Here is a 22,469-nt window from a genome sequence, read left to right as displayed (position 1 = left end):
ATGAAAAGAGAGCACATAAAATAAGTAGATCATTGTTAGATGATTTGTTAAAACAAAATCTATCTTGGGGCGCCTGGATGGCTCCATCACTTAAATTTCTGGTTCTTGTTTTTGGCTCAAGTCATGATCTCACAGTTGGTTAGATCAAGTGCTCAGGCATGGTGCCTGTTTGGGATTCTCTCTCCCTAACTCTCTGTCCCTCCCCCACTCATGCACAGGGTGCCTGTCTCCCTCTCTCTCTCTCTTTCACTCTCTCTCAAAATAAATAAGCTTAAGAAAACTATCCTGCTATATCAGCAGCCCTCATTTTCCTAGGAAAACAGGTATATATTATATTAACCTTAATCTAATGGAAATACCATCACCAATAGAAGTTTTCAACATGGTATTGAGCACATATACACATCCTCTTTTTGAATCATTTTTTGAGTTAAATCACTGTCTTAATATTTAAGAAAACAATCAATTATAGAAGTATTCTAATAGCAGTGAACTAAGAATTAATCGATTAGTTTCTTTTTATAGCTCTTTGGTCAAAGTTATTACAGTATTGTGAGTAGCTTGTGAACATGAACTTCAACAAATTTCAAGATAGGTTTTAGTATTTTAATGAATAGATTGTGAGCTGAAACTTTGAAAGTATATTTTCTTTGAAGAACATTGGTTTTTTTTGTGTTTTTTCTTTTCAAATTATGTAATTTTTTCAGGAATAGAATTTAGTGATTCATCACTTACATGTAATACCCAGTGCTCATCCCAACCAGTGTCCTTCTTAATGCCCCTCACCCCTTCAGCACTTCCCCACACCTAGCACCCCACCAGCAAGCCTCAGTTTTTTCCTTTGTATTGAAGAGTCTCTCATGGTTTGTCTCCCTCTCTGTGAAGAACGTTGTTTTATTTATTTTCAATATGAAATTTATTGTCACATTGGTTTCCACACAACACCCAGTGCTCATCCCAACAGATGCCCTCCTCAATGCCCATCACCCACTTTCCCCTCCCACCCATCCCCCATCAACCCTCAGTTTATTCTCCGTTTTTAAGAGTCTCTTATGGTTTGGCTCCCTCCCTCTCTTTTTTTTTTTTTTCCTTTCCCTACCCCATGGTCTTGTGGTTTATTTACACAATGGAATACTATTTGGCAATGAGAAAGAATGAAATATGGCCTTTTGTAGCAACGTGGATGGAACTGGAGAGTGTTATGCTAAGTGAAATAAGTGATACAGAGAAAGACAGATACCATATGTTTTCACTCTTATGTGGATCCTGAGAAACTTAACAGAAGAACATTGCTTTTAATTTGCAGTCTCCTTTTATGTAATAAATGATATATTCCAGAGTTCTGCAGGTTTCAATCTTTGAAGTTCAGTTGAGTTTACTAAACATACAATGATAAACAAAATATTTTGCTACCATAAGCCAATTCTAAAGGAATGCGTAGAATTAACAATACATATCTGGGGATTGAGGTATATTTTACTCATAAGGTGTTAAATAGTTTCTATCTTTTCTCACTAACATTTATTTATTGTCTTTTTGATACTTGACATTCTGATTAGTGTGAGGTGATACCTTATTGTGGTTTTGATATGAATTTCCCTGATGAGTAGCGATGTTGAGCATCTTTTCATGGCTCTGTTGGCCATCTGCATGTCTTGTTTGGAAAAATGGCTATTTAGGTCCTCTGCATTTTAACTGGATTCTTTCTTTCTTTCTTTCTTTCTTTCTTTCTTTCTTTCTTTCTTTCTTATGTTATTGAGTGATATGAGTTCTGTGTTTGGATATTATTTTCAAATATGATTTTCAAATAAGTTCTTGCATTCAGTAAATTGATGATTTCCTTCACGGTTCAGAAGCTTTTTAGTTTGATGTAGTCCTGTTTGTTTCTGCTTTTGTTGCTCTTGCCTTTGGAGTCAGATCCAAAAAATTGTTGCTGAGACCAATATCAAGCAGCTCACCGCCTGTGTATTCTTTTAGGAGTTTCATTAATTGAAATTTTACATTCAGGTCTTTAATTCATATTTTGAGTTAGTTTTTGTGTATTGTGTAAGATACTGGTTGTTTAATTCTTTTTGCATATAGCTATCTAGTATTTCCAGCAGTATTTGCTTAAGAGAGATTCATTCCCCACTGTAAAATTTTACCTCCTTTACCATAAATTAATTGACCATATATGCTTGAGTTTATTTCTGGGCTCTTTCTTCTGTTCCATTAATCTTTGTGTATTTTTTTATGCACAAGCTTTTGTTTTTAAACACAAGTTGTTGACATTGTCACATTTAGGAATAGCAGATGAAAGGGGAAGAAAATGGGAGATTGATACTTTAATGGAATAAATATAAGAGAATTTCAGTTGAATCAAAGAAATGAAAAGCCTTTGCTTCAGATTGATTTGGAAGGCCAGAGAAACTGACAAATAACATAAAAGATTCTGGCTTCCATCAGTTTGATATGGAACACAAAGTGACAAGAAAGTACAGGCTTCTTTTAAAAAACATGAATAAGATTAATATCATAGAAAATACATTTCGGGAAGAATGGTAAAATACTTTTCAGTAAGCCATCAGTGTCTATATCAGAATGGTAACTGTGTGTTTAAGATCAAATGGAGTTTATTACTTCTTAACCTGTGCCTAATTTTGGGTTTTATGAAATGGAAATTTAAAAAGTATTGATCCGTTTGTTACCTCCTGATAGGACGTTTTACTGAAAGTTGATTGAAATTTCCTTTTTTGGAACAAAAATGTGATATGTTTCTAAGTAATTAAATCCCGCCACTCTTGCCTTCTGAGGAATAAGGGTGGTTGGCATTCATGCATTCACAGCTGATGCAGATTAACATCATTTCTGGAAGTCAAAGGTTGTGAGTGAATTGCGGAAGAGAGCCACACAGTGATGGTGAGAAGAGCATGTTCGGCAATTTGAAGCGTCTTTATAATACATGTACGACTCCTGTGGTAGAACTTGATGGTCGTACAAGCCCATGTAATCATCGAGCCTCAGTCTCCTGAGGCTCAGTAAGTGTAAAGGCACAATAGATTACCTCATCATTCTAAGGGAGGCAGAAGGAAAATTGCTTCTTCTCCAAGTGCACGGCGAGTCTTAGTTGAAGTGTTATACATACAAGAGGTGCAGGCATTGTATCCCTGCGTACTTGATTTAAGTGAATAACTATTTTTAAAAGCAACATTTAAAAAAAAAAGCTGTGTTAGAGGATAATAGGTTTTTATTGGTTTCAGTATCTTTACATTATCTCTTGATGGACTGTGAGGCATTCATTGATACATCGAATTTGTATTTGGTGCATTTATTTAATGCAGATGTGAAAATCATACTTGAAAGGCACATTTTGCTTTTTTGTTAAATGAAAACAAGAGAGAATAAAGCCTTCTGCCCACTGATTATTTTAATGGGGAAAGATGTTCTTGTTTATCAGAGTTAGGTCCACATTGTTTCCTTTGGCAGTCTCTCTTTGCTAAGTAAAGCTTCTTTGATACTTAAGGACCTATAGAGCTTCTTGGTGTCAATAACTAACTTCATTCAAACTGATGGTCTCATTGTTATTGAAACAGTGACTCTCCAATCTGATTCTTCCATGTAGATATCATAGCTAAGGTACAGATTCATTTCTCTAATTGCCTCCTGAATAACCCTTTTTAATGGTATCTCACAGGCACTGCCCCCCATTATGCTTAAAATTGAATGCATCATGCTTGTCCCCAAATATCTCTCCTGACTTAATAGTCATATCTTTGTAAATAGCGATATTTGGGCCCAAGACAGAAAGCCAGGACTCCTTTTTACCCTTTTCCCATCATGTCACTTTGATCTGCAGATTATTTCTCCTAATCATCTTTTAAATCTCCTTACAATTCCCCAGGTCCACCACTTTTTGGTTTTATTTATTTTTATTTTCATTTTTTGCTTTTGACTATTGTTACTTCTCACTGGCTTGATGATACTAGCTTTCTATCTTATCTTCTCCATTTTCATCTGTCTTGCTTCCAATGCACAGTCTTCATAATAGCTTCTGAGGGAAGTATTAAGTGCCAATATGTTTATTTTGCACTTCAGCTTATAGGTCTCTATAATTCTCAGAATAAATATATTTTGTTGTTAGTGTTCTGGATCATCCTAGCAGTGTGTCCCTAATCCTATTCCTGCCACTCTTGTCCCACATGCCTCTTTCATTCAAACATTTTGAATAACATCCACCTCCTGGAATGCCTTTTTAAAAAAGAAAATAAAACAAAAACAAAAACAGACAAGACTTCTGTGTCCTTCACAGGGTATTCCCTGAATCAGCCACCCAGCCTTCCTACCACCTCTCCACTCCTCTTTAAAATCTTGTGTGCCACTTGGGGTGCCTGGGTGGCTCAGTCGTGTAAGCAACAGGTCATGATCTCACGGTTCACGGGTTTTAGCCCTGTGTCGGGCTCTGTGCTGACAGCTCATGGCCTGGATCCTGCTTCAGATTCTGTGTCTTCCCCTCTATCTGCCCCTGCCCTGCTCGTCCTCTGTCTCTCTCTCTCAAAACAAAAAGAAAAAAAAAAATCTGTGTGCCACCTGCTCCAGGAACTCTTGAGTGACCACCACACCCTCCTCTGAGTCTCTAAACATATACTTAGCTTCATAGGCAAGTTGGCTGTTGCTAGAGTCTGTGATGCAGAAGCAAAATTTGATCAAAGATGCTTTGATTTATCTCTCTGTCTTCTCTATCAGATTTAGAGCAACTGGAGAAGAATTTTCACAATTTTTTTTATTTTAATTCCAAGAGCCCAGTCAAGGTTTATTAATAAATGTTTTTTGAATGATTGAATACAGTGCGGGAATTAGACCTGCCCCTCTCTAGGATTTCATTTATTACAATAAAAGTGCCCAAATCATTTTTAATCTGTCATATATTCCTTTGTGCCTTATGTAATTGTTTGGATATTTTAGTGTTACAGGAAACTGTGAGTTTTTCTCCTTGAAATATCGTACTAGATCATAAAGCCATTCTATTGCCATCTGAATTTCCAACTTGTCAGTATCATTAGTATCTATTGTTTTCATAGAATGCTTTATGGAGAGTTCTTTGTCTTTCATGTCTCAGCTTAAAATATTTCTTTAGACCGAATATTACTCAAAGCCTGATGTAAAGTAGCCACCTACTCCGTCTCTATGACATCCCCATTTTAAATATTTAAAGAGCACTAAACAACACTGATAGGTTATTACTTATTCAGGTTTACTGTGTGTCGCTTCCCCTAGGATGTTAGAAGGCCTGACTGGATGACCCTGTAGCTCTGAAGAAAGAGTTGGCTAACTATAACCCACTGCCCTACTACTTATTTTTGTAAATAAAGTTACATCTATTTTTCTATTTTTATTTGAGTCTAGTTGACACGCAATATTAAATTAGTTTCAGGTGTACAACATAATGATTTGACCAGTTTATACATCGTTAGGTTCACTCTAGTGTAGCGTCCATCTCTTCCATACCTCACTGTTATAATTTCATTGACTGTATTCATCATGCTGTGTTTTTTTTATTCCCGTGACTTATTCATTCCATAATTGGGAGCTTGTATCTCCCTCTGCCCTTCATCCAATTTTCCCAGACCCCTCTCCCTCCCTTCTGGGAGCCATTGGTTTGTTCTCTGTATTTATAAGTCTGATTACGTTTTTTGTTTATTGATTTATTTTTAGGTACTATTTTTGAGTGAAATCATAGGGTATTTGTCCTTCTCAGTCTGAATTAATTCATTTAGCATAATATCCTTTAGGTCCATCCATGTTGTCTCCAGTGGCAAGATTGCATCCTTTTTTTTTATAACTGTATAATACTCTAGTGTGTGTGTGTGTGTGTGTGTGTGTGTGTGTGTGTGTACCACATCTTATTTATCCATTTGTCTACTGGTGGACACTTAGGTTTTTTCCATATCTTGGCTACTATAAGTAATGCTGCAATAAACATGAGTGCATGTATCTTTTTGAATTAGTGTTACTAATTTTTTTAGGTAAATATCCAAAAGTGGAATTATTGGATCATATGGATTTCTATTTTTAATTTTTTGAGGGGTCTCCTATTGTTTTCTGTGGTCCCTGTAGCAATTTAACATTCCTATCAACGGATACAATGCTTCCTTTCCTCCACATCTTCTTCAAAACTTGTTATTTCTTATCTTTTTTTTTAATTTTAACCATGTAAATTAAGTTTTATTGGAACACAGTCACATCCATTTGTTAACGTGTTGGCTCTGATTGCTTTTTCCCACAGTTTGAATGTGAGTAGTTGTGACAGAGACCGTGTAGGTCATAGACCTAAAAATATTTCCTATCTGGTCCTTCAGGAAGAAAATTTGCCAGCTTCTGCCCAAGAGCTTCACTTAGTGCCTGACGCAGAATAGGATTTCACTAAGTGTTTGTTAGATGTGTGTTTGATAGAAAATCAGGTGATTAAGAAATGAAGCAGAAAAATTGGTAGATACTTAATAGAAACCTTCTTAGAAATATTGGTTGATTTAAAGGGCTTCCTAAAAACTGGGCTATGGTGTGATATTGGCTCTTCAAATCCTCTATGTTAAAAGCAGTTGATCGATTACAGAACTTGAAGTGAAGCCAAAAAGAGGACCAGAATGATTGGACTCCTCCAGTTCAGATGATGATACCATTCACCTACCACTTGGGGTTAAAGGGAGAAAAGGGAATCATTGGATCATTTGTACCTGCTCAGAATATAGCCTAATGAAGGATGAACTGAAATTGTTTTACCCTTCACTGAAAATTACCTCTAACTTAAAAAGGTGAACTAACATATGAGAATCACACATATTTGTTTACTGTTTCATTTATTTCTAACTATTTTTGAGTAAACATGTTAGTCATTACTGGTCCCTGAATGCCTATTATGCATTAAACATAGCATCATTTTCATTTTCCTAACAACCCTAGATATCCTAGGTGTGGTTTTCTCCAGCCTCTACCTGCAAAACTGTAAATGTGCATTAAACACAAAATGGTCCCATCCTACTGGGACCACTGTATTCTAGGTATTGGAGGAAAAATAAATAACGTACTGTCCACCCTAGTAATGGACAGTATAATAGGCATGAAAATAAACAAAGATAGTGAAATGTGGGAAGCATGTGATAGAGGTCTATAGAAAAAGCTATAGGAGAGTGGGGAGATACACATTCTGCTAAATGAGAAGGAGGTGGGGTGGGAAAATCAATAAAGAGAAGATGATGCTCTCTGTGTTAAGAGAAAAGGAAGAAGGTTGATGAGTGGCCATGGTAGATAAAGTCCTGAGAGAGAAGACAGTATGTGCAGTAACATGGGAGGGAGGCATCGGCACTGTTTCCTCTGAGAAAGGAACAACTCTCATTATAGCTTGGGCTTATGGCACATAGAAAAGCAATCAGAGGGGAAGTCGGGCGGCTGGGAAGAAGACCATCTAAGACCAGCTTTTATGGAGAACAGCTGAAGACTTTTCATTAGGGCGGGCATTTGCCAAGTAGAACCCTGTGGCAACAGTAGGAAGAATGGGTTAAAGTGAGCTAAAATTGGAAGCAGGGAGACTATTTGAAAGCTATTGCTAACGTCCTAAGTGGGTATAGTCATAGAGTCAGAGAAGTTAAGAAATACCTAAGAACTAGCACCAACAAGACCTGGTCATTTACTATCTTCGAATTCCATTTACCAGCTCAAACCTGTAAGCCATTTCTAATAGTTTATGTGCAAATTATTTGTTTTGATTAGGTGTTGAATCGTTTATATTTCATAGCTATGTCAGAATAACTTGTGGTTCTTCCCCAACTGGACTTCGATAAATTTAAACCCTTGTGGGATATTAAGCTATAAATGAAAACTTAAAACACATGACTTATTAAGATAGAAAAATATTTATTTATTTATTTATTTATTTATTTATTTATTTATTTATGAGAGACAGAGAGAGACAGAGCATGAATGGGGGAGGGTCAGAGAGGAGACACAGAAACTGAAACTGAAACGTACATTAAAACTGAAACGTACATTAAAATCTGAAGCAATCACGCTCAGTACGTTGTAAACATCTTGAAAGCTGGCAGCTGATGTATTTCATAAATGTCTGTTTGTATAAATAACAAAATACGTACTACATGCTCTGCATGTATGCGCATAGGCACAATTCTCTAATCATGAGCAACCACAGACACAAGGGTGTTAATCTCTTGTCTTAAAAATGATCTTAGGGGCGCCTGGGTGGCGCAGTCGGTTAAGCGTCCGACTTCAGCCAGGTCACGATCTCGCGGTCCGTGAGTTCGAGCCCCGCGTCGGGCTCTGGGCTGATGGCTCAGAGCCTGGAGCCTGTTTCCGATTCTGTGTCTCCCTCTCTCTCTGCCCCTCCCCCGTTCATGCTCTGTCTCTCTCTGTCCCAAAAATAAATAAATGTTGAAAAAAAAAATAAAAAAAAAAATGATCTTAGATTTCATTCACAACTGTGTAAGTAACAATCTAGCTTAGTGTCTTAGATATGTTTCGTTTTGTTTTATTTTCACTGTGAAGCAGTGCATGGTGTTTAAACCAAGGGATTTCTCTTCTCCATTATAGCCAGCCAGTACTGCATACTATGTTTCAGTGCATCTGATCTTTCCACCTTAAAATCACCAGGCAGCTCTTTGTTCTAAAACTGGTTGACCCAAACCTGAGGTACCAGGCAGCATGTGCCTCATTGACGGTATCACCCTATTCCCTAGGAACCTTGTTATCCTTCTTCTTCAACCGTATCTTGTTATTTCAGCTTCGATACTTTTTGATCCTTCTTAGTGAATTCAGCAGTCCAGATTTACATGGTAGACATTAAATTGTGTATGCAGTTAGACAGTCTCAGAGCAAAGGCCAGGGAATTCCCATGTCTCATTTGGTCTGTAATTCTCAGCCGGAGTTTCCTTTCAGCTTTAACAGAACTGTGTATTCATAACTCCATACATACATGTGCATTTTTGCCTCCAGTGCGTATATTAGGTCTTTCGTATTTTATTCTACCAGAATTCTAGTGTGTCTGGGCTATATTCAGAGCTGCATTCACCAATGTGGTTTGATTCAGGACCACTGGGAATATCCCATTGTAAAAATTACCTCCTCACCAAAATCACATGGTACACTGAATTATATCATTAGATTTGTGTTTTGGTTTTTTTTTTTTTTTTCAGTTTGTATTCTCTTCTAATAATGCCAGTGGTTTTGGAAAAGTTAACACAGTGGTTTCTTCATGAGACTTTACAACAGGAAAGTGAAGTAGTGTCTTTGGCCATTCATTTGGGGTCGAGGCAAGAGAAAACGTGCCTTTAGGAAAGGGGAAAATAACAGGTTTTAATTCCTCATCTAGCATCTTACAGCTCCATCAGAATTGTTCCATCAAGATAGTTCTCAAAAAATGTCTTTTGCATGCTGGATATTAAGAGCTAAATAAGATAATACTAATGATAAGGGCTGGTAATATTTATTGTGCAGTTACTAGGTGACAAACAGTGTTCTAAGTGCATGTAATCTTCAACACAGCTCCATGAGGCAGATGCGCTGATTATCCACATTGTACACGTGAGGAAGATGAGGTTTGCAAGAGGGGGAAACACTTTCCCAAGGTCAGGTAGTTTCTTCTGGCCTCAAAACATCAGGCCTATGAGTGGGAAGGCAGTCAGCTGGAATAGCCTGTGCCTACACTACCTTCATTTGTATACTCAATTCATAAATGGGAGTTTCAGGAAAGGGTACCACCAGGAACAAAATTTATTATATGCATTAAAAAAAAAACAAAAACAACTCAGTGTGAGGTCTTGTAAATTTGGTCTAAATTGCATTTTAATTCTCACATGGCTTCCAACTCCACTTGAATGGCCTCGGTTTATTTTTATTTTTTGTAAAACTCCCATACTTTGTTTCACTTTTAAAAGTTGAAATAAAAGATGTTTAGAGCGTTTTTAGTTATTTTCATGTGTTCAAAATTTAACAGGCTCTGTGCTTCCTGAAAGATAATACTAATACATAGAAACAAATATTTAACTTTTTTTTTTTTTGCAATTTAAATTACAAATAGTTTATGATAAAAATACCTTTGGTGACGTAATATCAATGAAAGCAATTGGAATGTCTTCTTCAGGTAATTACTCTGAAGTTCCTGGTTTCTATTTACAAATTAATGCAGTGTTTCCAAAATTAAAATTAAAATATTTCAACCAAATGATTCAAATGAAGAGTATCTCATCATTTGAGAGTTTCTTAATAAATTAGAAGGAAGGTGGCTTCATTATGGAATCAACTGAATTAGTGTAATTGCTGTATGTAAAAGAAATGTTGCTGTTCAAATAAAAGAAAATAACTGATAAGACTAAAATAATAAGCTGAGCTGTAAAAGAAAGCTTTCATCTGTGCAAAGCAGCTAAAAGACATAAGCACCATACAAGTTGTGTGTTTTTATTTTTGTTGGTGTTTGTTTATTTTTGAGAGAGAGCGCAAGCAGGGGAGGGGCAGGGAGAGGGAGACACAGAATCTGAAGTAGGCTGTCAGCACAGACCCCAATGCGGGGCTCCAACCCACAAACTGTAAGGTCATGACCTGAGCCAAAGTCAGACACTTAAATGACTGAGCCTCCCAGGTGCCCCACACCATAGAAGGTTTTAAACAGCTAAGGAGAGGATTGTAATCTTAGCCGTTTTTGACTGATTGCCTTTTACTCATAAACTTATTTGACAATCACATCAATCCTGCAGATTATCTAAGGATCCTTACTGCATTTGTGAGTTGTTTTTGTTGTTGTTGTTGTTTTTTTTTTTTTTTTTTTGGGATGAAAACAACAGAAGCATAAGGGGCTAAATGATTAGTTGTAAGTAGCATGTTGTGCCAGTGATACAGGCTCTTGGCTACCAAAGTTACTAATGGTTTATTTGGTTTTGATAATATTAGAAAAAAAAATTAAAATGCTTGAATGATGAAACAAAGTTTTTACCTTGTTTCCTCTACTTAGGATATTCCTTCAGCAGAATCCCTGGGTGCTTGCAAGAAAAATCTTACAAGTAATCACTGTTTTATTGAAAGTGACATTAAAATCCTTCAATTAATAAACATGACATTAGATCCTAGGGTCTTCCATTTTCCTTGCATTATTCTTATTTTCTCTAATGATCAGGTGGATTCTTCTGAGCTCCATCTAGGCCCGCCACAATGTGCAGATTTCATTAAAGGACTCCAGCTGTGTTCTGGGCATTAGCCACGTGCTCAATCTATGGGAAACTGAAGAGAGGGAGCACGGCCAGAAATCTCAGTAATAGGGGCGTTAGAGAACTGACAAGGACAAGGGCCTTTTAATATTTGTACCAAACACACTGTGTTCGGAGTAAGGCTTATCTCTTCATCAGGGTCTACGTGTGCCATAGAGCCTTCTGTTGACCCATCCACAGTGGGAGATGGATTCTAGTGCCTGAGACACGCTTAGAGAGAGGAGATTTGGTCTTCCAATCTCCCTGTACCTTATTAATCTTTCATTTACACTGGGATTAGATGAGATTCCATTAGCCAAATCCACTGAAAAGATTCGTTCATTTTAATATTTATGCACCCTGTCTAGTCCTTAAAGTGGATTCTTTTTGTGTGTGTGCTTAATTGGATCAGTGGGTTTCTTATTAACATTTTTCTTTTTAGAGATGAAGTTGATGAATAAAATTAGTGACACTGGCTCAGCTCATCTATTAAATATAACTTGTAATGACTACCTTATGCACTACAGGATAAAATGAACAAATGTGACAGAGATACAATGAGTTTAGAATCACATAGTAAGTGTTGAATCATTAAGAGAAAAACAAAGCAAAACTGTAATTGACTGTGAATGTATAAACACAGGAGGTGGGAAAGGATGATATTTAATGGCATTAAAAGGTAACTTTAAAATCCTCACTTCTTAAGGTGTGAGAATCATGCGTTACTTAGAATTTCTGAGACTAAAATGAAAACTTGTCCAACTCAAAGGGTCTCGAAATGTAGCCCAAAGTATTAACTTGATATCATGAAATACTATTTTTAAATTACCTTACCTCTCAAGTTCGAAGACATTTTGTTTTGGCTTTTTGTTGACACCGTTCATCGTGAATATTGCTTTTTACATAGTGCATTGAATGTGTTGTGTTTATAGTTGTACTTGAGCAAGATTTCTAACCCTGGGTGGTGGTGTCATTTCGGGCTGGGTAGTTCTTTGTGGTGGGGTTATCTTGTGTGTGGTAGGAAATTAGCAGCCTCCCTGGCCTCTCCCTACTGCCTGCTAGTAGCCTCCCACATGTCACAACAATCAAAATGTCTCTAAGCGTAGCTGAATATTCCTTGGGGAGGAGTATCACTCTGGATTGAGAAATACTGTGCTACAGAGGCATAGTTGTTTTTTTAATTTGTTCCGCATTTGAAATTGTAGATAATCAGAGCTCCACATATAATGAAAGCTTAGAAATCAATTGCTCAGAAACTATAAATTTTAGAATCTAACACAATGGAATGCTGTCTTTACAGCTCTCACTGTATTTTTTTGTCAAATTGAATACCTTTTCTGGGTTTTTCTTTTTTTTTTTTTGTCATTTAAAAAGAAAATACTATTAGTATCTCACCCAAGGTGTCATTTTAAAAGTTAAATGACATGGTGCATAGAAAATGGTTAACACACCTGCTGTCATGCAGTAAAGGCTTAATAAATATTACTCACTTGGCAGTAGTTTAAATAAAAATGCCAATTTTATCTACATGCCAGGCTATAATAGATCAGTTTTATTAAATGGAAATAGTATATTAAACATTTTGGCCAATTCTCTAGTTTTACTTATTTAACTATAACATATCAAGCACTATTAAAAATAATTTTAGTATCTAGTTTGTTTCACTGCTTTCATATCTACAGGTCTTATCAAAGACTTGTCAGAACTATTGTGTGTTATATAAAACACATTTTTGCTACAGACTTATCAAAATTATTTTATATTTGGAATAAATCGTAACTGTTATGTTTTTATTTTGATAGCTTCCCTCTGCTTCATTTGGAAGATGTGGTTGACATTTATGGGCATTGTAAATAACCTTAAGGTTTTCCAATAGTCACGTAGTGCCTTCCAAGCACAGTGAGACCCTGAACCCTGAGTAAATCAAGAAAATGTACTCAAATTGAAAAGGGAGCAATAGTGCAACACTTTGTGGGTTGAAATTGGCAGAGGAAAATGGCATTCAGAACTTGTCAATGACTCTGTAATCCATGTCATAAATAAGATGTAGATTTACCTCGTGTATCTTGGAAGAATTAGCAGGAAACGTAAGGTACTTCTTTTGTGCTGTTAGAAATTAGAGTTTTCTTTGTTCCGCCGAGAAGCCAGATTGAACAATAAGATACTCTACAAGAGAGAATTGCTGAACCCCAAGGCCATGTTTTGAAAACTAAGTATAAGAAGAACAGAGATGTGTATTCTCGGCGTTCTGATTCAATTAGCAGGGAAATTCTGTCTTACCTTTCAGAGTGGAGGCCCCTGAGTCAAGGTTTGCTTTTCCAGCATTCACTGCTTCTAACAGCTTAGCCTTGCACATTATAAAAGACTTATTTTTTGCAACATCTAATATTCTAAAAGATAAAAATCTTCATTTCTGAAAAGCAGACTTAGAATGAGGACTGATTTTACTCTTCAAGCAGCCATAAGACACTTAGTTAAGTTCCTTGGAAGGAGGATGAAGTTATGTTTGGCTAAGAAATATTTGGAGTTCTTTTAAAAAGATAATTTGTTATGAAATTCTTATATGAAACATTTTTTTTTGGCTGCCAATTCATGTCTGTATTTCTGCAATTAAAATAAAAGTCTTTGCATTTTTATTTCTTGCCCTGGACATTCAAATAAAGATTATGACCTACAGAAAAGTAATTGCTTTTAAACGTCTTTGTAATATATAGTCACAAACCGAAACTGAAAGTCTGTTGAATTTTAGTGAGTCAGAATACCAGTTACTTTTTGAGTATTGAGTCTTTATGAGACTGAACAGTACACTTTCATATTCTTATTAAACAGTATTACTTGCTGAAAATAATATTCTGAAGAATTTGGACTCATTTTTTTCTTCATCGTGGAAGGTTTAGATTTTGATAATGTGAAATGAAAAATCGAATAGTAACTTTAAGTTGTTGATTGCACTAGGCTTTCTACCCAGTGGTAGCCAGAAGAATTATTTAAAAACATCTTCCTAAATAACATCTACTTATAAATTTAAATAAGAGAAAGAAAAAAAATTGTGTATGTAATTATAATGGAGGTAGCAGGGAGAAGATAAAAGATTCAGGAGATGACATAAACTTGTTTTAGCATGGCCAATATCCTGCATTAGTTTCATTCTATCATCTGCAGATTACCCAGTTATTTCAGTATTGTTTATCCTGAATTACGCCAATAGTGTAGAAATGGAGAGATGTTAGACACCTTAGTGATTCTGGAGAAGCTGTTGAATTTTACAAGTTTAAGCAGATAACTAGGAAACCAAAATAAGATATGTTTCTTAGTCAAATGTAATACTGTGAATCAGAAAAATATAGCCAAATAACCAAGAAAAATCTAAAATAGCATTCATACTTTTTTGTTTGCTTTGATGGTTTACATATTTTTTTTTTACATTTTAATGTGTTCAATATAGTTAAAACAATTAATTCCCAGTGCAACAGTTGATTTACTTTGTGATTTTGGTGTTTTGAGGCATTTGAACAGTATAATTGAACGAGTGTCTCTCTAACGTTTTCTGATTAAAGACTAGAGATCCATACTCTCTCCATAGTATAAAAATCCCTTGAAGTAGAACTTTTGCATTAAAGACCAAGTGAATTTTGATAGACAGCTATAGCCAAACTCTTAATCTAAAGAGGTTGCACTAACTTTTCAATCCCATGACAGATTCTTTGAATTTTGATTTCTTGCTGTGGTCGTTCAAGTAAAGTTAATGAGTAATAGAATAACGATTGCACTCAAAAATATTTATAAATGTACAAGGGCAAATGGAAGCATCTGTATCTTTAACTGGTATAAAACCTCGCACATGTGATAGGTATACAGTACCATTTCTGTCTTATGAATGAAATTTAAAATCAATTCAAACACCTATTATACAGAGTTTTGCTGTACTTAGCTTATTTGCACATGCACAAGTTTTGAGAAAAATATTTAGAAATCTGCCTCAGTAATATCTTACCTGAAAAAGAATTTTCAGGTATATAAACAACAAATCTTAAGACCTATACCATAATAAGAATATTTCAGAGCTTGACTTTTCCCGTAAATGCATAGAAATGTAATTCACAATCAGCATATCAAAGCCTGGTACTTAGTAGTTGTTGTGAAATAAAACTAAGAAAAAAGTTAGCAGCCTTAAAAACAAATAAAACTTTATTAAAAATAATAATTAGATATCACTTGCTTAATGGGAATTAAAGAGTCAAGGAAATTGAAGAGATAAGTTAGAATAGATTGGCAATTAATGAAGTGTATCTGGATCATAAATAAACATGATTATTTGTTCAGTAGAATAATACTGTAAAACTCATGAATGTTTAAAGAAAAGTACCATGTTCCTCTTTTTCTGTGCTGTTTTGTATATAACTATAAATATTCATGAATAGTGAGTATTAGTTCAGGTTATCTATGTGAATATAAATTTTTATATAACAGGCCACTTAATGTTCATTGGATCATGCTTTTGAATATGAATTCACCAGTATCTCACATGCACTATGGATCAGACCCAGCTCATGAATATTCACACACACAACTGATCTTTCTGCAAGTAATCACATCCATAAAGATGGAAATCTTGTTAGTTCTCAATAATGAGAAATGCATTAGGATGCTGGTCCCAGAACAATTTCACAATACCCTTGTTTTCATTTTTTTTTTTTTGTAAATGATAAACTTTAAAATATAAACACAGATGCTGTGCATCTTTCTAAATAGAAGCTTTTTTTTTTTTTTTTTTACCTTTACAAAATACCAGGCATGATTTAACCGTGACTGCATTTGCTTCCTTTATTTGCTGTGGTCACAGGGAAGAATAAGAGTTAAGCATTATCTCCAGTCCTTATCCCAAACTCATTTCCATTGTTTAGGCTTGGCCATAGATTCTCAAGTGCACGGTGGTGCAATCTCCTGATCTGCTAGGGCCGTGGTACATATTTTACACATAAAGGAGGGGGAGGGGGATATGAGATGACGTATGTCATCTTTTTCTGTAAAGGGAACGTAATATTCAAAGCTAATTACATGTTTAATATGTTAGACATGAGATACTATGATCATGGAGGCCCATAATTATAAATTATATGCTAAATCTCACATATAATTATCTTTCATTATATGAGTGGCATATGTTTTAAAAAATTTTTTTTAATCTTTACTTACTTTTGAGAGAGAGAGAGATAGCGTGTGAGCAGGGGAGGAGCAGAGAGAGAGTGAGACACAGAATCCGAGGCAGGCTCCAGGCTCTGAGCTGTCAGCACAGAGCCCAATGCTGGACTCGAACTCATGAACCATGAGATCATGACCTGAGCCGAAGTCGGATGCTTAACCGACTGAGCCACCCAGGGACCCCAAATGGCAGATGTTTTTAATACCTATCCAAGATCAGTCCGTAGTTATAAGTAAGAATCAAGATCTATGGCCTGGCCCTTATTAGCAACATCCTCTGATATTTAATTGAAGTAACCAGGAAAAAAAAGAACTATTGTTCATAAAGGTAGTAGTAAAGCATCAGGTACTCCCTATTTCTAACACTGATGTATTGTCAAGTCCCTGAATGAATGTTTTTCTTTGTCAGAATTTATACGTTTGTTGCTATGGTATAAATACAGTTAATAAACTATACTAAATGACCAACATCTTTTCTTTCCAATTTTAGTAACAGATCAAATTATGTTCGTTTATTATGGAGATTCATCAAGAATTGAGGGGAGGGTGGCGATCAAACTGTGCCCTTATGTGTTGTGTAGATTTCTTCAGAGCTGCTTCGAGGGGAGGAATGCCTCCCACCCCTTCTCTTCCAGGAGAGCTGCTCTGGCCTGCTTTATACATCACAGTGGTTCTCAACAGGGAGCAGTTTTGTTTGTATTCTGTTCTGACAGTGTCTGGAAGCCTGTTGCTTATCACCACTGGGGGTGTGGGCTGGGTGATACTGGCATCTACTGGGTAGAGGTCATAGGTGCTGCTAAACACCAGGCAAAGCCCAGAATAGCTCCAACAGAATTCTTCCAACAAAGAATTACCAAGCCCCAATTGTCAATATGGCCTCCGTCATACAAAAATTTGTTGCAGGAAATCATTCCATGTCTAAACTTGTTGGTAGCCACTGGATTAGAGTACTTTTAGAGGTAAAGTGATGAAAATATGTAGCATTATTTTGCAAATAAATGAAGACAGACTCAATTATTATAGATACGACTTTTTCTTTTTGTTTCTCTTAGCAACAATCGTGCTAAATGAACTCAACTGGACAAGTGCCTTAGATGAAGTTTTCAAAAAAAATCGAGAAGAAGATCCTTCGTTGTTGTGGCAGGTGTTTGGCAGTGCCACGGGCCTGGCCCGATATTATCCAGGTAAGTGCTCAATGACTCAGGAGACATCAAATAAAATTGTAAGCACCAGACTTAATATTTCTTGAGAACACTCTGTTACCTTTTCCAGTATTGTAAGAAAAAGATACCACCCTACTTTTATAAGGAAAGAGTGTTCTTCCTTGCATGGCTCTGTATCTACCCAAACCACCCTAAACCACAACACCTTAGGAAGAGCTGGAGCGGTTGGTACCCAGCCTCAGGCCAGGCTGCAGTGACACCGTGAGCAGGGTCTGTGGACCTGGAACAAGAGGTTATCATGAATCCTGTAATAATTCTGGGATTCGGGTCCATCCCTCAGCATGGGCAGGGTGTTGAATTACATGAGAGGATGGAATAGAATTTTTAGAAACGAATGAAATATTTCTTTCCAGATTTCAAGTCTGTGTTTTGTTTTCTTTTGTTTAGTGTTTCATTTGTTTTTTAGAGAGAGAGAGCGTGTGTGGGTGTGAGAGCACGAACAGGGAGGGGGCAGAGAGAGGGGGAGACAGAGGATCCAAAGCGGGCTCTGTGCTGACAGGCTGACAGCAGCAAGCCCAGTGTGGGGCTCGAACTCACAAACCATGAGATCGTGACCTGAGCTGAAGTCGGACGCTCAAACCATTGAGCCACCCAGGCACCCCTCAAGTTTGTGTTTTTATATGAGAAGTGTTGATGCTTTGCGATAATAAGTGAGTATGGATTTGTTAAAATGAGTATGACAGGAAAGAAAATGAAATTTCAAAGAAAATAGAACTACTCTAAGTGTCAAGTTGGATTACTTTTGAAGGTATCTTAGTGATGACATATATTCAATGAAGATCAATATAGTTTACACATTAAAATGAATAAACTTTTTTTAATATCCTTTATTCTTATAAAGGCCGGTGAGGAGAAATAAACCTTTAACAAAAAGGAAAAGTTGATGACTAGTATAGATCTTGGGAACCTATTGAAAAGACTTTAAATGAAATGTCTGTTGGTATTTTTAACTTTGCTGTTTAGAACAAGCTGAGAAGCACAAAATGCATTGTCTATCTCAACGTCATGGCCTGTCGTGGAATACATGCTAGATAATTTGGCTTCAAACAATTGCAGTATATAGAGGACTTCTTGAGACTTGAGTTTTCTAAATATCTTTAACAAAAAGAATTATTCATAATAAAAGTTACCACAGTGAGAAGGGTGTGAAATAGAAATTAGCTAACCTCTAGCTTTGTGTGGCAATAACAACGAATAAAAGTATGTGGGCATCTTCAGACTGAATAGCGCTCAAATTATGTGGTAGACATAGAACTTCTGCACGAATGAAAATGGCAGATGGTAAGCTCGGTGATAGTTATTTCTTTTGTAGAAACCCAATGGACGAGGAGAGTCCTTGTTCTTTTTTCAAAGTTGAAGAAAATCATGCTCTTGAGTTAATTACTCATACATTAAATATCATGCATCGGTAGATTGGAAATTTTAGTATATAAGATCATAAAAATAAAGCAGCACTACTCATAAGCATACTAAGCCTGGTATAATAAACCTTAAAGTTATAACAGTTCTTACAAAACATTTTAAGTATTATTTTGAAATACAGTAGTGAGACACCTGATGACCTATTCAGTAATACATAAAAATAAGAATACATTTATCGTATAGCTTTTAAAATGTATTGCCTCATTACAAAATTCCATATATGAGCAATGGAGAGAAAGGTGGGAAAAGAGAGAAAATGAGCGTAATAATGGAAAACCAAGAGCCCGGTACCAGAGGAAAATTGATGATACTGAGAAGGAAAAAAGAGACAAAGTTTCTAAGAGAAATAGGAAAGGGAACTGGCCAGGGGTGGGTGGGTGGGTGGGGGGGCGGGGAGAGAATGCATAAGAAAGGAGAGAGAGGGAGCCTGGGTGGCGCAGTCGGTTGAGCCTCCGACTTCAGCCAGGTCACGATCTCACGGTCCGTGAGTTCGAGCCCCGCGTCAGGCTCTGGGCTGATGGCTCGGAGCCTGGAGCCTGTTTCCGATTCTGTGTCTCCCTCTCTCTCTGCCCCTCCCCCGTTCATGCTCTGTCTCTCTCTGTCCCAAAAATAAATAAAAAACGTTGAAAAAAATTAAAAAAAAAAAAAAGAAAGGAGAGAGAAAACCTAGGATCCAGAGGAGGAAGAGGGAAAAATATTTTGTGTTATGAGCACTTTTCAAAGATGGCTCTTTTTGTAGTAGTGGCTAACCTTTAACTTTACTAATTATCTTCTACGTTCTTACATTTTATTATTTTTTTCAAGTTTAAAAAATTTTTTTAAATATTTATTTTTGAGAGAGCGAGAGACAGAGTGTGAGCGGGCAAGGGGCAGAGAGAAAGGGAGACGCAGAATCTGAAGCAGGCTCCAGGCTCTGAGCTGTCAGCACAGAGCCTGACATGGGGCTTGAACTCACAGACTGGGAGATCATGACCTGAGGCAAAGTCAGTCACTCAACCCACTGAGCCACGTAGGCACCTCTACTTCTTTCATTTTAAATGTAATCCAGGATAATAGCTTTAATTTTTTCTTACCCCTATTCAAACATTTTTAAATGTGTTGACATCTGTTTGCTTTACGTTGGAAAATATTTTTGAATATTTAGCTGAATCCTTGTGATTTCCCCCCATAATAATAGTTGTGGAAGCAATCCCCAGATCCCTTGCAGCACTTAGTTTCAAGCAAAGTTTGCCAGACAAGTTGGTTCACTCAGTGACTGATGGATTGAATTCATTTACCTGTTAGAGGAGGTTATTTTTTTTTTAATTTTTTAATGTTTATTTTTGAGAGAGAGAGGGAGAGAGACAGAGCATGAGTGGGGTAGGAGCAAAAAGGGAGACACAGAATCCGAAACAGGCTCCCGGCTCTGAGCTGTCAGCACAGATTCCGACGTGGGGCTCAAACTCACAAACCATGAGATCATTACCTGAGCCGAAGCCGGATGCGCAACTGACTAAGCCACCCAGGCGCCCCGTTAGAGGAGGTTATTTAAAATTGCTTTGTTGCCTACTATGAAATACACTTGACCTAACTGAAACTTTTGTGAATCTGTTCCTAAGTTCTTTTTGTTTTCTTTTTAATTATCTGTTGGCATACAAAAAGCCACACACACACAATGGGTACATCTTGGTGAGTCTGGAGATAAGTATACACCTCTGATATCGTCACTGTAATCAATATTATAAACCTATCCATCATCTCCAGAAGTCCCCCCCTTATTTATTATTACAGTTTTTGTAATAAGAGGGTTGGCAAATTTTTAAGTGTATAACATAGTATTTTTAACTATAGATGTTATGCTGTACAGAAGATCTCTAGGATTTATTCATTTTAAATAACTGAAACTTTTAATACCTCCCGTTTGCCACTTGCCCCAGCCCCTGGCAACCACCATTCTGCTCTCCTTCTACAGCTTAACTCTTTTCGATTCCTCATGTAAGAGTATCATCTAGTATTGGTCTTTCTGTGTCTGCCTTATTTCACTTAGTTTAATGTCCTCCAGGTTCATATGTGTTGTCACAACTGGCAGAATCCCTCCTTTTCTTTTTTTAAAGCCTGAATGAGGTTTTTTAAATATTAATTGTATAATAGAACCAAGTCTCTGTTATCAAGCACATTAAGACACTATTTTTTAAAAATATTTATTTATTTTGAGAGAGAGAGAGAGAGAGAGAGAGAGAGAGCATGTGCGTACGCACGTCCACAAGCCTGTGTGAGTGGGGGGGGGGGGCAGGGGACAGAAAGACAATCCAGGCTGTCAACAGAGCCTGATACGGGACTCAAGAGATCATGACGTGAGCCAAAATCAAGACTCAAAAGCTTAACTCACTGAGCCACCCAGGTGCCCCAAGATAATATTATAACCTAAAAGCAACCTAACGTATTTCGGTTGATGCTGACATGTTTTCAACACATTTAACGCTTTTTTCCGAGTGTAAAGACTATTTCTAAGTGAAGCAATTTTAAAAATTTCTTATTAAACCATCCTTTTTTCTCTGATTTTAGCTCTTACCATTTTGAAACAGGCCTGGGTAATGTAGAGTGGCTCATCCTGATGAGTGTCTGTTAAAGTAAAGGTCAAAATAGCCTTTTATATTGTTCATTATCTTACTATGAAAGGAAATAGAATATATGTTACTTTTACTTAATTGGATTTTTATATAACAAGACTTGTACCTCAGACTTAGATCTCCCTAGTAGCTGTGAGATACTGATTGGATCTTCTAAATGTTCTCAGCCTTTATCATCAAATCTGAAAAATATGAACACCGACTCCTCATTTTATTCCCTGAAGGTTGTTGTCAATGAGATAATAAACTGTAAAGTACTTTGGAAGTACAAAACAGTAGGCATTTTCATGAGACTGAATATCAGTTAGAATAATTTGCCTAAATTCATTTTTCTCTTCATGTGAGAAATTGAAGGACATGATTGAGATTACAGTGAGTTGACAAGGAAGGTGAAATAGAAATATGGAAGGCGTTGTAAACAAATGACTAAACAAAAGTATCTCGCAGGAACCTCACATGGTGGAATTGGTCTGAAAATGAAGGTTTAGCCTATGACCTTAGTTAAGTCACTTCTCAGTAGGGTTTCCAGGTAAAATAAAAATTGCCCAGTTAATTTTGAATTTCGTATAAACAACAAAGAATTTTTTAGTATAGGTGTGCAATATTTGGGAAGTATTTACACTAGAAACGTATCTGATCTTTATTGAAACTCAGATGTAACTGGGTGTCCTATATTTTTTGTAACTAAATCCATCAACCCTCTGTCTCGGGCTTCGAGTCTCTACACTGGTAAGATGAAAAAGTCAGCCTCCACGCTATGTTGCAGAATTGAGAGGATCAAACAAGATCTA

At 36.5% G+C, this 22,469-nt stretch overlaps 1 protein-coding gene across 6 annotated transcripts in view; it reads left to right on the top strand.

Moving 5' to 3' along the window:
* The window catches only part of CACNA2D1 (calcium voltage-gated channel auxiliary subunit alpha2delta 1), a 494,284-nt gene that overhangs the window by 340,196 nt on the left and 131,619 nt on the right, over positions 1-22,469 (top strand). For all 6 annotated transcript variants that reach the window (XM_047096155.1, XM_047096153.1, XM_047096154.1 and 3 more), the window contains exon 7: positions 17,477-17,608. In XM_047096155.1, coding sequence (XP_046952111.1) covers positions 17,477-17,608 — 132 coding nt within the window. The remainder of the gene's footprint in view (positions 1-17,476; positions 17,609-22,469) is intronic.

The sequence above is a fragment of the Lynx rufus genome, unplaced genomic scaffold (genome assembly GCF_022079265.1).
Source record: "Lynx rufus isolate CCGP_SWC_20201006 ecotype Redwood Valley unplaced genomic scaffold, mLynRuf1.p SCAF_4, whole genome shotgun sequence".
In the NCBI taxonomy this organism is placed as follows: domain Eukaryota; kingdom Metazoa; phylum Chordata; class Mammalia; order Carnivora; family Felidae; genus Lynx; species Lynx rufus.
Note: the sequence above shows the minus strand (reverse complement) of the source record. Positions and strands in the feature narration are given on the sequence as shown.